Source organism: Kogia breviceps, chromosome 10, assembly GCF_026419965.1.
Source record: "Kogia breviceps isolate mKogBre1 chromosome 10, mKogBre1 haplotype 1, whole genome shotgun sequence".
NCBI lineage: Eukaryota > Metazoa > Chordata > Mammalia > Artiodactyla > Physeteridae > Kogia > Kogia breviceps.
Window position 1 is genome coordinate 2089342 of NC_081319.1, and position 12968 is coordinate 2102309.

Genomic DNA, 12968 nt, shown 5'->3' on the forward strand with positions numbered 1-12968 from the left:
CTGGCAGTGTTGTAATAACTCTGTGTGATGCCAGATGGTAGCGAGACATCGTGGTGGTCCCTTTGTAACTTACAGAAATACACAATCACAGTGTCGTACACCTGAGACTGATACGATACTGTAAGTCAGTTATACTTTACTAGTGTGTGTGTGTGTGTGTGTGTGTGTGTGTGTGTGTGTGTGTGTGTGTGTGTGTGTGTGTGTGTGTGTGTGTGTGTGTGTGTGTAACTAAAGTTTGAATAAGCCAAGCTTGAGAGAAAAGGAAATTACCAGATAACAGGAAAGAAGAGAGAACTGAAAGCTCATCATAAGCTCAGGGGCTCCTGCCATGGTGGTTTGTGAATTTATAACGGGGACTTGAGTTCTGTCTGTCATCAAGGACCAGAGGCGTGAACTGCACAAGGTACGGGCCCAGAACTCAGAACCCCCTTGCACACATAGACACACTTATCTGGGACCTTGGAAAGATGTGAAAACAGGACCCCAAACCTCAGCCTATGCAAGTGGCAAAGCTGGCATGTGGGGTGCAGGCTGGGGCTTTGCTGCTTGCTTCCTGGTTGGAGACTCCCAGTCCCACTGTGCCCGTGTGTGGACTCTCCGTTTCTGCTCTGCCGGGCACAGAGGATCTGACATAATCTTCTGTCACTCCAGGCAAAAACAAAGATAAGACCACCCTATAGGGACAGAGGATGAGCTCAAGGGGAAATAATGTCCTGCAGAAAATGCTCACAATGACTAGAGATTTCTTGGAACGGAAACCATAATGAAAAGGGGCACTATAAAAAATGAGGATATGGAAAGCTTAGTAGAACTTCAAGAAGTGAAAAAACAGTCACGGAAATAAACTGAACAGTTAAACCTCAGATTAAAACAGTAAACTTCAAGATTAAGGAGAGTAAATTACCTCAAGAGTAAACTCAAAGCTGGAGTGCCAAAATTCAGAATCCTAAAAATCTCTCCTGAACTGGAGCGAGAAGACAGGTTACAGATAAAGGAACAGCAGTTAGAGAAGTTCCCGGCTGCACCAGAAAGCAGAGGGAAATGGGATGCATTCAGGGGGCCAGGGGGTCGGACGCCACCTGAAGAGCCCCCGCGTCCCGTAGCAGAAGCAAGTGGAGAGCCACGCTGTGGTTCTGACAGCCGGGTGGGCTGATGAGAAGCGAGACCCAGTCCCTCCTGGCCCAGGGGCCCTTCTGATGGAGCCCCACAGGTACCCTGAGCTCGGAGCTCGGCGTTTCCTGGAGTCAACCCCATCTGGAGAACCCAGGGCGCCAAGCTGAGTCTGGAAGGGGTGGAAAAAAGAACATGGCCCTGAGGCTGAAACAAAAGGCTGGCCCTTGTGCTCCTGCGGCCAGTTTAAAAGACTAGAATGAAATGAAAACCTTCATCATCTCCGGACAAAGGCGTCATCATTATAGATCTTCAGGAATCCTCACCTATTCTTCACGGGCCTTTAGCAGCTTGCAAAGAAAGATAGTTCAAATTAAGACAACAAGGCAAGAACCAGTGGAACCCCCCCCCTGGCAATTCAGAGTGGTCTTTGTATTTCAGGAAATCAGGCAATGTTGAGTATACAGATACACAAGAAGAAACTAAGCAGCTGGTTTGGTCAGTAGAGCTTCTAAACATGAAATACAATAACCACAATTTGGAAATACAGAGAGTGTTTTTAGCAACAGGATACACCACACGAGGGCGGAAAGGAAGAAAAATGGTGGGAAATGGGGAAAAGGGTAAAAACAGGATTCCGTGAGTAGGTCGGACTTAATTTTAATGAGTCTCAGACAGGCGAAGAGGTGAAAGGTGTTTGCTGAGGGTTTTTCAGAGCTGATGTGGCACCAAACCCACAGATTCAGGAGAAATAAGTCGAAAAAAATCATGCGGGAGAAAAATTCTGCTTTATTTTTTAAGACAAACTTTGCAGCCAGCCAGAGGAAACAGAATGACCTGGCGCAGCGGCAGTGAGGCTGACAGGGGGACCTGGCAGGCCGTGGGGGTGAGCCAGGGGGTGGTCCGCAGAGTTTCCTGACGCCCTGGAAACGCCCTCCGCCAAGAAGGAAGCCAGCGCCGCCTCAGGCTCGGGGGCAGAAGTCCTAAGCGAGACACTCGGGCAGAAGTGGAAAGGTCTGCGATGAGAATCGTACGCATGCATCTGTTTTCAGAATTGCGACGCTAACAGGAAGAGCATGTAGCTGCAAACCAGTACCAGGAAGCTGGGATTGGAACTGGGGAGAGATTAGTGACGGTCGTGCGTGTTTAAAGTTTCTTACATTGTTCAGGAAGAAGCTAGAAATCAATCGGTGTTAAACATGAGATGGAGTCAGGTGTGCATGAAAAACCTGAAGGTAACTTGCGAAGCCACAGTCATGGAAACAGTATGATACAGTCACAGAGACCCACAGACCAAGGGGACGGAGCGCACAGAAACAGGGCACAGCTAGCTGGACTCTGGGTACGGAGAGGTGGCTTTGCAGAATGGGGAAAGGACAAGTCAGAGGACAAGTCATACTGCAAACAGGCCTGGCCCGGTGGCTTTCCACTTGGTGAGGCGTAGCCACAGTGTTCAGGACCTCAATGGAGAAAGCACACAATGAAAACCTGTAGAATGAAAAGACAGGGGTTGTTTTGTTTTTGTTTTTTTAACACTTAAAATAGAGAAAGCACAAATCATAAAACGTTAAAGATTGATAGCAGACCACAGTAAACATCTGAATAACAAGATTCTAAGTAACTGCAAATTTAAAAGGCTGACAAAATCGAGTTTTGGCTAGAAGTAGAATATTCTCAAACTGATGCTGGGAATACATCCGTGCAGCCTTTCGAATGGAGACTTCTGTTGGCCCTCCACCGTCACACACACACATCCCTGACAAGCAGCCGCTCTGCATCTGGCTTCAGAGCCTAGGAAACTGGGGGCCCGACGAGAAGTGAGGAAGAATGCTCACTGCAGCCTCTGTGCAGTCATGAAAAACGACGGATAATGTAGAGGACCAGGGAGTCAGTGGGGGTGTTTGAAGGCACTGGGATACTGTACAGCTGTTAACATCTGGAGGAAGAAAACAGCAAAAAGAGGCAGAGGATCTTGTGCGTAATAGATGAAATTCTGTTACATACCCTGTCTCTGTGATACAGGTCTCAGGAGCCGCTTACTTCTCGTGGGGGAAGGGAATGGAAGGCGGGCTGTGAGGAAGCGCTGGCTCTTCCTGAAGAGCTGATGTACAAACAGCAGCGATAACAGTTGTCACCTTGGAGTTGTGGGTAGATGGATATATTGGGTGTATTTTGAAGGTAGAAAATAAAGTATTTCAGTTAAAATATTACGAATTTTGAAAGATCATAGCCACAAGACTGTAGTTTTCTAAGTGCTAAATTAATTTTGGAAACGTGCTAAGAATAACCCCCAGTTTTTCAACTTTTCTTTTTAATTCCTTACTTTGCCTTCTCGGTATCTGAGTTCCAAATACCATGTAGTTCTGCTCTTGGGATCCTGTCCTAAAGAAGCAATCGGAAATACAGCAAAGACTCTCTGTGTTAAAGCTCATTACTGAGCTACTTACACTTACGGAAAATTGGCAGCGATATTTTTTTAAACCGAGTGAAGTGGCTTTCTGAGCCCGCTGGGCGGAGTAAGGCTGTGCGCTCTCGCCGGGGGCGGGGGGGCGCTGTGGGTTTGGGGGGGCGCGGAGGAGTGGCCCGTGCGCCGAGACTCCAGCTGCGGGAGTCAGCGCGGCACCTAGAGAAAGACCAAGACGTGTGCTCCTGACGACCTGGCAGGGGACGCCGCCGAGAGTCTCGGGGCGTTTTTTGGCTTTTGCTGTACTTATCCGGGTGTTTACGTAGTGACAGTGTTATGTCTCTAATGGGGCTTTTGTTGTCGTTGTCCGGGCCTGTATTGAACTGTGCTCACGGTTCTTTTTCCCGTGTCTCTCGTTGTAGAAGTAGTTGTGGGTTTTTACCTGCTCTGGCGGAGCTCCCTGTTCTCCCTCCAGCTCGGTCTTTTTCCACTCAGGGACACGCGTTCAGGGTGGGACGCTGGACAGCAGGAGAGCACAGAGCGACCCTCACAGGGTCCGGCTGCTGCCGCGCCGCCCACGGAGCCCATTTGTCCGCACGCGCGCTCCGCGGCTCTCGTGGGCCAGGGCGGTGCTCTTGCGCAGAGCCTCCGGCTTTGTTTCTTCCACTGCCCTTCGGCCTTATCGTCACTTCTCCTGGTTTCCAGTGGCTGCTTCCTTCCGCGTAGTGTGAGCGCCGCTAGGCCCCGCGTGGACGCTCCCGCAGCCTCCCGAGTGCACGCCTGCAGGCACGCTGAGCCCCCGCGGCCACTAGGACGTGTCCTCTTCAGGAAGGTTCTTCCCAGAGTGCTTGGAGCACGCGTGGGCTGGAGGTTCCCAGGGGGGGGGCGGGGTAGGCTGCCGTGGTCGGGCCCCGTGCGGCCAGAGCTGTGACCCAGAGTCTGGGCGCCTGTGGCGTCGTGTGCTGGTTGTGGAGGGCCCCATACGTCGGAAGAGAGGGCTGCGTGGGCCTGGCAGAGCCGCCCTCCTTGGAGGGTAGCCTCTGGGCTGGGGTGGGCACTCTTTGCCCGGCACTGACGGGCGACCACGACAGCCCCCTTCCACTTGCACCGTCCTTGGCCCGTCTCTGAGCCAGAGTTTAGCCTGTGTAGTCGCACTGCTTTATGGGAACTTATTTAAGGAGTTCTAATGCTGCCGTTTCCAGCTTTGCATATTTCCAGACAATATTTAAGTCCTGGCCCTGCTCCTGTCTGCCGTGATGTTGTTTGAGCCCGTCCCCAAGGGAAAACCAACCTTCAGCATTTGCATGTTATGTTTCAGGGCTCCTTTTGGAGAACATTCTGGGAGGTTTTGTGGGGTTTAGAACATCATGAGCTTGGTAGTATTAAAGAAATGCAAATCCCGTGATACTGCCGTGTCCTGCTGGATTACCCTCGTGTGTATTCACTCTCTCTGCACAAGCATCCTGTGCGCATCCTGTGCGGTGAGGCTCTGCCTTCCTCACCTGGACGCTGTCTGTGGCTGCAGTGGAGTTGGCGTGTCCCTGAGTGCTGTGGGCTGCCTGGGAGGAGCTCAGAAGCTGCTTCTGCAGATGAAACCGTCGTGGCTCGGTCCACACTCCACGTTGGTCTAAGTCGCAGGCCTTCGGCTCATCGGCTGGTGCTTCGGACATAAGGGTGAAATTTATTTGGGTTATGAGGATGGTCCAGGTTCTCAGGTGGCTCTGAAGCTAAGTGGTTTCCTGCAGACAGACAGTGGAGCCAAGAGGTGACTGCGCACCGCTTGGGACCCTGGCCCCACGGCTCGCCGCGGGTGTGCGGCCACTCTGGAGAGCACTAGTCCTCTCCAGGCAAACCGGGCGCCCCGTTGGGATCTGGGGCGTCGAGGAGGTGCATCTTTGCTCTTGGAGCTGGTGCGGCAGGAAGCGGTGGGGAGCTCTGCGAGCCGAGCGCCTGGCGGTCCGCTGGTCAGAAGCGACTTCAGTGTGTCTTCCGTGGCGCGTTCCCGCGTGGCTTGTCCCTCTCTCTCTCTCCCCCTCTCTCCTTCCCGGCCCCCCACCCTTTCTGGTACTTTTGTCTCTTAATTAAGGCATAATATAAATAAAACGTAACCGGGGTTTTTTAGGTCAACTTTATATATACAGTAAAATGCATACATTAAAACGTACAGTTTGGGCTTCCCTGGTGGCGCAGTGGTTGGGAATCCGCCTGCCGATGCAGGGGGTGCGGGTTCGAGCCCCGGTCCGGGAAGATCCCACGTGCCGTGGAGCGGCTGGGCCCGTGAGCCGTGGCCGCTGAGACTGCACATCTGGAGCCTGTGCTCCGCAACGGGAGAGGCCACAACGGTGAGAGGCCCGCCTACCGCAAAAAAAAAAAAAAAGTTCAGTTTGGGAGTTCCCTGCTTGTGCAGTGCTCAGGACTTGGTGCTTTCACACTGCCGTGGCCTGGGTCAAGTCCCTGGTTGAGGAACTGAGATCCCACGAGCCACACGGCACGGCCAAAATTAAAAATAAATGTACAATTCAGTGAATAATCACGTCCCTAGATTTCCATCACCCCCACAAAGTTCCCCGGGTACATAAATCTTACGTTTACAGTGCAGATTTTACATAAATACCTACCCATGTGACCACCGCCTGGGTCAAGATGAACATTTCTGCAGCATCTGCCAGACTCACGGGACACGTCCACTCACATGCTGTCGGGGTGCTCTGGACACTCGGGTGCTGAATTCTGTTCCCTGATGAATCCTGACGCGCTTGTCTCTGGGGGGGCCCCTGGCGTCCTCCACACGCCCCACTCCTGGCACTCCGCCCCAAAGGACAACCGTTTTGTCTCTCGCAGATCTGGGACACGGCCGGACAGGAGAGGTTCCAGTCTCTGGGTGTGGCCTTCTACAGAGGCGCAGACTGCTGCGTCCTGGTGTTCGACGTGACTGCCCCCAACACGTTCAAAACCCTCGACAGCTGGAGAGACGAGTTCCTCATCCAGGCCAGCCCCCGGGATCCTGAGAACTTCCCCTTCGTCGTGCTGGGAAACAAGATCGACCTCGAAAACAGACAGGCGAGTGCCAGCGGCGCTGGGGGTCCTCGCTCTGGGGCTTGAGAACGTGAGAGCCTGCCCTCACCTGGGCTGGGGCTGCCGAGTCACAGGAAGGGCCTTCTTGTAAAGGGGCAGCTAAGTTTTGCATGACAGGTGCCGTTTTAGATTTGACTGGTGAGAAACTACACTCCTCAGGGGTGTACACCCCGCGTCTCCGGCTGCGTGTGCCCGTGCGGGCGTGGGTGCGGGGGACAGCTCACTTGCCCGGCCCTCGGCGTGGGGCCTTGCTGCCCAGCCTGTAACGGCCGACCAGCCTGGCCCCCCCATGGAGAGACGGGCGGCAGAAGCCCGCGGTGGCTGCTGTCCCCTTGGGGCTTGCGGCCACAGGGCAGGTCCTCGCTGTGGCGCGGGCGGCGCCGGCCAGCCCTCTCGGGCCCGGGCACGCGATTTGCCTTGAGGCCGCCGTGTGCCACTCCGCTCTCGGACGCAAAGGCGGACTCGCGCTCAGTCTGGCTGGTGCGCTCTTAAACTGGGGGCGCTTCCTGGGTCGGATGCTGGGTTCGTCTGACGAGGACACTCAGATGCCGGATGCCGGTGCGTCGGGGCCTGCGGTGCCCCCGCCCGGGAGGGGCCTTCTAGCATTTCCCTCTCCTGTGAGAGCCCCCTGCCTCTGGGGCACCGTGTGAACTTGCAGGGTGCTGGCCATCTGCCTTTGGGGACCGGGGCCCAGGAGGCCGTTCACATCCCCATGCTGCCCCCGCAGCTGTGACTTGCGAGTCTCATTCCCTTTCTGTGCTGCAAGGGAGGAGGGGATTCGAGTGTGACCGCCTCGGGGGCTTCCCTTGATCCCTGTGTGTACAGGAGGTGCTTTGGGCTTTGAGCAAAATCGCTCTAGGTTGCTTTCAAACAGCACGCTTCTCTGGGGCGTGCAGACTCTTAGTCGTAGCTCGGTGTGTTTGTGACCACTCATCTTTTGCTCCCTCTCCTAAGTGACTTAGTCCTTCTCATGCCTGAAGACGGGCTAGGGTGGCCTCGGGGCTCTGGTGCCTCGGTGTGTGGCCAGGCGAGGCGCCGTGGGCAGTAACAACAGAAGGGGCTGCAGAGCTTAAGAGCAAGCTGCCAGGCCTGCAGGAGGGACGGTTACCTCTTCCTGGGCCAGCGTCTTACTCCCCTCAGAAGCTGCTTCTAATCTTAGTGAAGCTGTGGGCGGTAGACGGGGTGCTTTGGCTCCTGGCTCTACGGTGTGTAGCCAGCGGGGTGACCGGGGCGGTGGGGGGGACAGTCCTTGCCGGGTGGGATTCCCGCTGTTCCCCGCACACACGTGCCCTGCCTCCTCTTCCAGGTGGCCACAAAGCGGGCACAGGCCTGGTGCTACAGCAAAAACAACATTCCCTACTTCGAGACCAGTGCCAAGGAGGCCATCAACGTGGAGCAGGCCTTCCAGACGATTGCCCGAAACGCGCTGAAGCAGGTGGGTGTGTCTGGCTCCCTCTGGCCATGGCCTGCCGAGCCCGCCCCGGCCTGGCTCCTGTCCTTCACCTGCTTTCCTCGCTGACTCTTTCCCATGTAGCCAGAAACCCCCGTGCTTATCCGGGAACGTAATGGCACGGTCTGCCAAGGCTTCCAGAAATTCCACTCATTTGTGAATAACGTCAATCGTGCGGGGCAGCAGAGCCTCTGCCGGGGTCTCTCTGGTCTGGCCGGCTGCGTTCTTTCCTGTCGCAGCTGCCAGGTGGCCAGGTCGCCAGCTGGCCCTGGTCAGACTGGCCCTTCTCTTTGACGAGGGGGCAACTTGAATTCGAGACCCAGCTCTGCTGCCCATCATTGGATCTAGTTTTGTTTTTTAACAAATTTATTATTTATTTATGTATGTAAGGCTCTGTTGGGTCTTTGCTGCTGCGCAGCGAGTGGGGGCCACTCTTTGCCGTGGTGCGTGGGCCCCTCACTGCAGTAGCTTCTGTTGTGGAGCGCGGGCTCTAGAGCGCAGGCTCAGTAGTTATGGCACACGGGCTTAGTTGCTCCGCGATATGTGGGATCTTCCCCGGAACCCCTGTCTGTCCATTGCGCCACCAGGTAAGTCCCATTTGTTTTTTTTTCTAATCATATCTGAGCTGTAAGAGACTGTGGGCTTTTGGGGGCACTTGTGAAGATTAAATGAGATACACTGACTTTTGGAATTCTCGCAAATGATCCCTGGAAAGGTTAAGCCAAAGCTCTAGGAATTGTATTCCTTGGATAAAGTTTTCCTACATTTTACTTTGTTCAGCTGTCCCCCGAAATAACAGTGGCTTCTTGTTGGCAAGTGCCAGCCGAAGACTTTTGGACGCAGCCGCTGTGTCGGGGCAGGTGCCAGCATTGTCAGTCGTCTGTAGGGGGCAGGTGAGGGATGCGGTCGGAGGCCAGGGGCCCATGGCAGCTGCAGAGGGCGGGCTGGCCCTGCAGCTCCTGGGAGCGGCGGGCTCACAGCGGAAGGCGCGCTTCGTCTCTAGAGCCTTGTTATGGTGATGAGGTGGCATCTCGGGAGTGAGACTGTTAGATTGAAAGGTGTGTGTGTTTTTGCGGGCAAGTGCCCCCTGGCTTTCCCAGGGACAGCAGTAATCCTTCGGTTCCTGCCAGCACGGCGCAGGCCTCCCCGTGGAGCCCCGCTGACACTCCGCACGGCGGAGCCCGTACGCAGCGCTCCGGCAGGACCCCGCCGTGCTGAGCGCTCGCAGAGAATCTTGTAGCCGAGTAGCCAGTTGCACATGCGTTGGGGCCTGCTCCGTGCCTGGGCCACCTTGATTTCGCTGCCTCTGCGTCTGACCCCGATCAGGCAGGCCTCCCCTCACTAATTTTATCTTTTTTCTTGGCTGTTTTTGGCTCATTTTATTCATTTTTTCTTTCCTCACCCTCCCTCCAAATAAGACCTTACTGGGATTCTGATTGGAATTGCGTCGCACCCGATGTCTTCGTCTCTCTGGCTGTGCCTCAAATACCACAGGCTGGGCGGCCGAAGCAACAGACTTTTATTTTCCTCTCAGCTCTGGAGCCAGAAGCCCACAATCAGGGTGCCAGCAAATTCAGTCTCTCCTAAGGACCCTCTGTTAAGACGGAAAGTAGCTACGTGTGGGTGAAGGGCTGAGGGCGTCAGATAGGGTCCGGGTGGCTGCGCACGGTGCAGACTTTCTGGGGGCGGTGGAAGCGTCCTGGGATCAGGGCGTGGTGGCAGCGGGCAAGTTTTGAATATGCTAAACGTAGTCCTAGAGGTTGTTACTTTTATAGCAATCGTGAATGGAATGGAACTTCTGATGGAGAGAACCAGTCCCTGCTTTTCCAAATCCTTGAACAGCTCCTGACGCACAGGTGCTTGTAGTGTGTAAGCGACCGCGGAAGTCCCACTGAACGGGCCCGACCCCAGTCTGTGCCCTGTGATCCCCACAGACAGAGAGATCCGTCCTCTGCTGGGCGCTGTGTGTGCGCATTTGCAGATAAGAAAAGGAAGCTAGACCCCGAGTCCAGAAAGATGAGAGCAGATAGGGGGCTGGAGGAGCACCTCCTTCTCGTCAGGCGCTGGGAGAGGCCCCGGAGCGGGCGGAGGGCACGCCAGCCCTGTCCTGCCGGCCTGCTCAGTGCACCGCGCCCTGGACAGGGCTCACTTGGCTGTGAGCGCCTTCTGCCACGGCCCTCACTTCACCGCCGGGCCTGTTCCGTGCCCGTGCCCCCATGTGCCCGGGCTGAGCTCGGGAGTCGCCCCGAGCCTGGGCTCGCCCCCCTAACCAAGCTGTTTCTCTCTCCCCGCCCAGGAAACGGAGGTGGAGCTGTACAATGAATTCCCTGAGCCCATCAAACTGGACAAGAACGAGCGGGCCAAGGCCTCGGCAGAAAGCTGCAGCTGCTGAAGTGGCAGAGAGAGCAGAGCACCCAGTCTTCACGAACCAAGAACACACGTAGGCCTTCCACCATGAGCCCCTCTCCTCTCCACACAACAGTCATCTCTCACATCCAGCTGCCAAAAGAACCCCCAAAGTTTCCCCTGCGCACACACACACCCACCCCTGACACAGACAGACTCCACAGCCCAGGCCTGTGACGGCTCTGTCGGGGTCCCTGCGTCAGCAGATGGCAGCAGGCTGGGCCGGCTGTAGAAATCGTTCCGGTTTGGAGTCGGCCTCGGAGGCTGCTTCTTTTTGTCCACTGGAGAGAGAGAACTGTTACAGTCAACCTGTGTCTAAATTAGTTGGTTTTTTTTTAACTGTCTTGTGGTTTTACCCCCCCGCCACCCCACCCCTGTGAAGGCTACCACTTGGGAAGGCTGGTGCCCTGCGCTTCCTTACAGGCTCACACCCGGTCCGCTCAGGCTGCGGTTTTGTATGTATCTGTTAATGCTACTTTTAACTAATCAGATCTTTTTACAGTATCCATTTATTATGTAATGCTTCTTAGAAAAGAATCTTATAGTACATGTTAATATATGCAACCAATTAAAAATGTATAAATTAGTGTAAGAAATTCTTGGATTACGTGCTGAAGTCCTGTGATGCAGGCGTAGAGATGGAGGGTTGAAGCCCGTCTGGATCGCAGAGCGTTCAGCCACTCAGATTTCAGAAATCCAGCTGGAGGCAGTGTTCTGATCAAAGACTTAGGAGCCAAAAAGCTTTTCCTCTCTCCAGGGGGAAAACTGTCTAGTCCCCTTCTGTATCTAAATTTTTCCAAGAGGTTGATTTGCATAATACCGTGGTGTGTGCAATGGAGAAACGGCCGTTTCAGAAATGTAAAACTCCCATTTTTCTTTTTTTTTCTCTGCTCCACACTTTGAAACTCCCCTATTAGATCAGCATCCACGTACAAGAGAGAAAGGAAAAGGAAAATCCTACCAGACCTGTCCTAGTGACTTTACCTTGTTCTGGAAGGTGCTCCTTTCAGGGCTGTGGCATCCTTAGGTGAGCAGACCTTCTCTCCTTCCCAGTACAACCCGCCATGCCTTCCCCGTGTCCTGGGTGTGGAACCAGGCAGCTGTGCCCCAGGACCTGCCCCGCGTTGTAGCTTGCTTCTCAGAGCACCTCCCTCTCTCCAGAGGCCTGCATTCTAGAGTGTGGGCCAAGTTCTTCTGTAAAGAGATGAACGTGATGCCAATAAAATGTAACAAGAACAAAGACCGTCTGTCTTCGCCCTGTCTTTTTTCCCTCTTCCAGACTCGGGCTCAGGAGAGACCCTGTTAGCTAATCACGGCCGTTGCTTTTTCTGGGCCCGCGGGCCTCAGAGGCAGAAAGACCTTCTCCTCTCCAGCCCTGCAGTACCTGCCCTGCAGTACCTGTCCGTGGCTTTCGTCTTTTGCATTTTTAATCACAGTATTGGGGGGGACCCTGCATGGAGAGAGCACTGTCCCTTTAGAGGAGCAACCACGAGCTGCTGCTGACCCACGGACCACGCACAGCCTGTGAGTGTGACTCGGCCTTTGTGCTGTCTTGTTTTTAACTGGCGTGGTTGCTAATGCTTTGATGGTCGGCCATCCCATAGTGGTGGGTTTCTGATTTCTCACAGGACAGGAAGGTCCGGCGGCCCCGGCCCCGTATTCCAACATAGATAAGCAACAGCCGGGATTGAGCAGATGCCGCCCAGAACCAACTGTACGAACTAGTCATGTTTCCTGCAGCAGGACAGTGTAGGTTTTGCACACTTAGCCTTTGGATTCTACCGGGGTCCACTTCTCCAGCCCCTCAGTCGGTCGCTTTCCCCCCGCTGCTCTCAGCTCGTGTACTTCCCGTGTTAGAGTAGCGTCCTGAGGGGCTCAAGCACGGTGCCGCCGCGGAAGCGGGGCTCACCCCTTCTGTGGCCCTGCACCCTGGGCTGGGCTTGGTGGGTATGCTGTTGGGCCTCGACAGGAGCAGCGCCCTTCCCTGCTGGCGGCCCAGTGCTGGGCCCGTGCTGTGTGCGCCAGGCGGCTCTTCTCAGACCGGGTCCCTCTGGTCCTGACCCTGAACATGACCTGGAAATGGACTTTGACCTCCGACCTCAACCATGCCCTAAAACTGATCATCCTTACACTGACCTGCTGTATTTTGAAATGAGTTGGAACATAACCTTGCGGCCCTGATCCCAACCGTAGCGAGCCGATTCGAAATTTGACTTTCACCCGACCTTACTCTGTTCTCAGCTTCCTCTTGTCACTGACAGTCATCCTCCCCCTTGAAATGACCTTGAATCTGACCGTCCCCCTGACCCTGTCATATTCCAACTTTGAGGTTAACACTGAACCCTACCTACCATGACAGCCTTGCTCTGCAACCTGAGACTAATCCACGTAATGTCCCGTCAGCCCGATGTCTGGCTGACCCTGATCTCACCTTATTTACCTAAACTCTACACATACAGCTACGCTTGTCTAGATGTGGTTTTTGCACAGTACGAAGTAAGGCTGAGACTGAACTCGGCACTA

General features: G+C 54.6%; 1 protein-coding gene and 1 long non-coding RNA gene across 3 annotated transcripts in view; one reads left to right on the forward strand and one right to left on the reverse strand.

The window, feature by feature from the left end:
* Window positions 1–11685, forward strand: part of RAB7A (RAB7A, member RAS oncogene family) — a 105900-nt gene extending 94215 nt beyond the window's left edge. For both annotated transcript variants that reach the window (XM_067043327.1, XM_059076729.2), the window contains 3 exons: window positions 6356–6574; window positions 7896–8024; window positions 10336–11685. In XM_067043327.1, the coding sequence (XP_066899428.1) occupies window positions 6356–6574; window positions 7896–8024; window positions 10336–10431 (444 nt within the window). In that variant the 3' untranslated portion in view covers window positions 10432–11685. The remainder of the gene's footprint in view (window positions 1–6355; window positions 6575–7895; window positions 8025–10335) is intronic.
* Window positions 2829–10796, reverse strand: LOC136794953 (uncharacterized). Its single transcript, XR_010842434.1, has 3 exons — window positions 6133–10796; window positions 5680–5869; window positions 2829–3245 (listed from the first exon to the last, which is right to left on the reverse strand). It is a non-coding gene; the product is annotated as an uncharacterized lncRNA (long non-coding RNA).
* Window positions 11686–12968: the final 1283 nt, after the last annotated feature.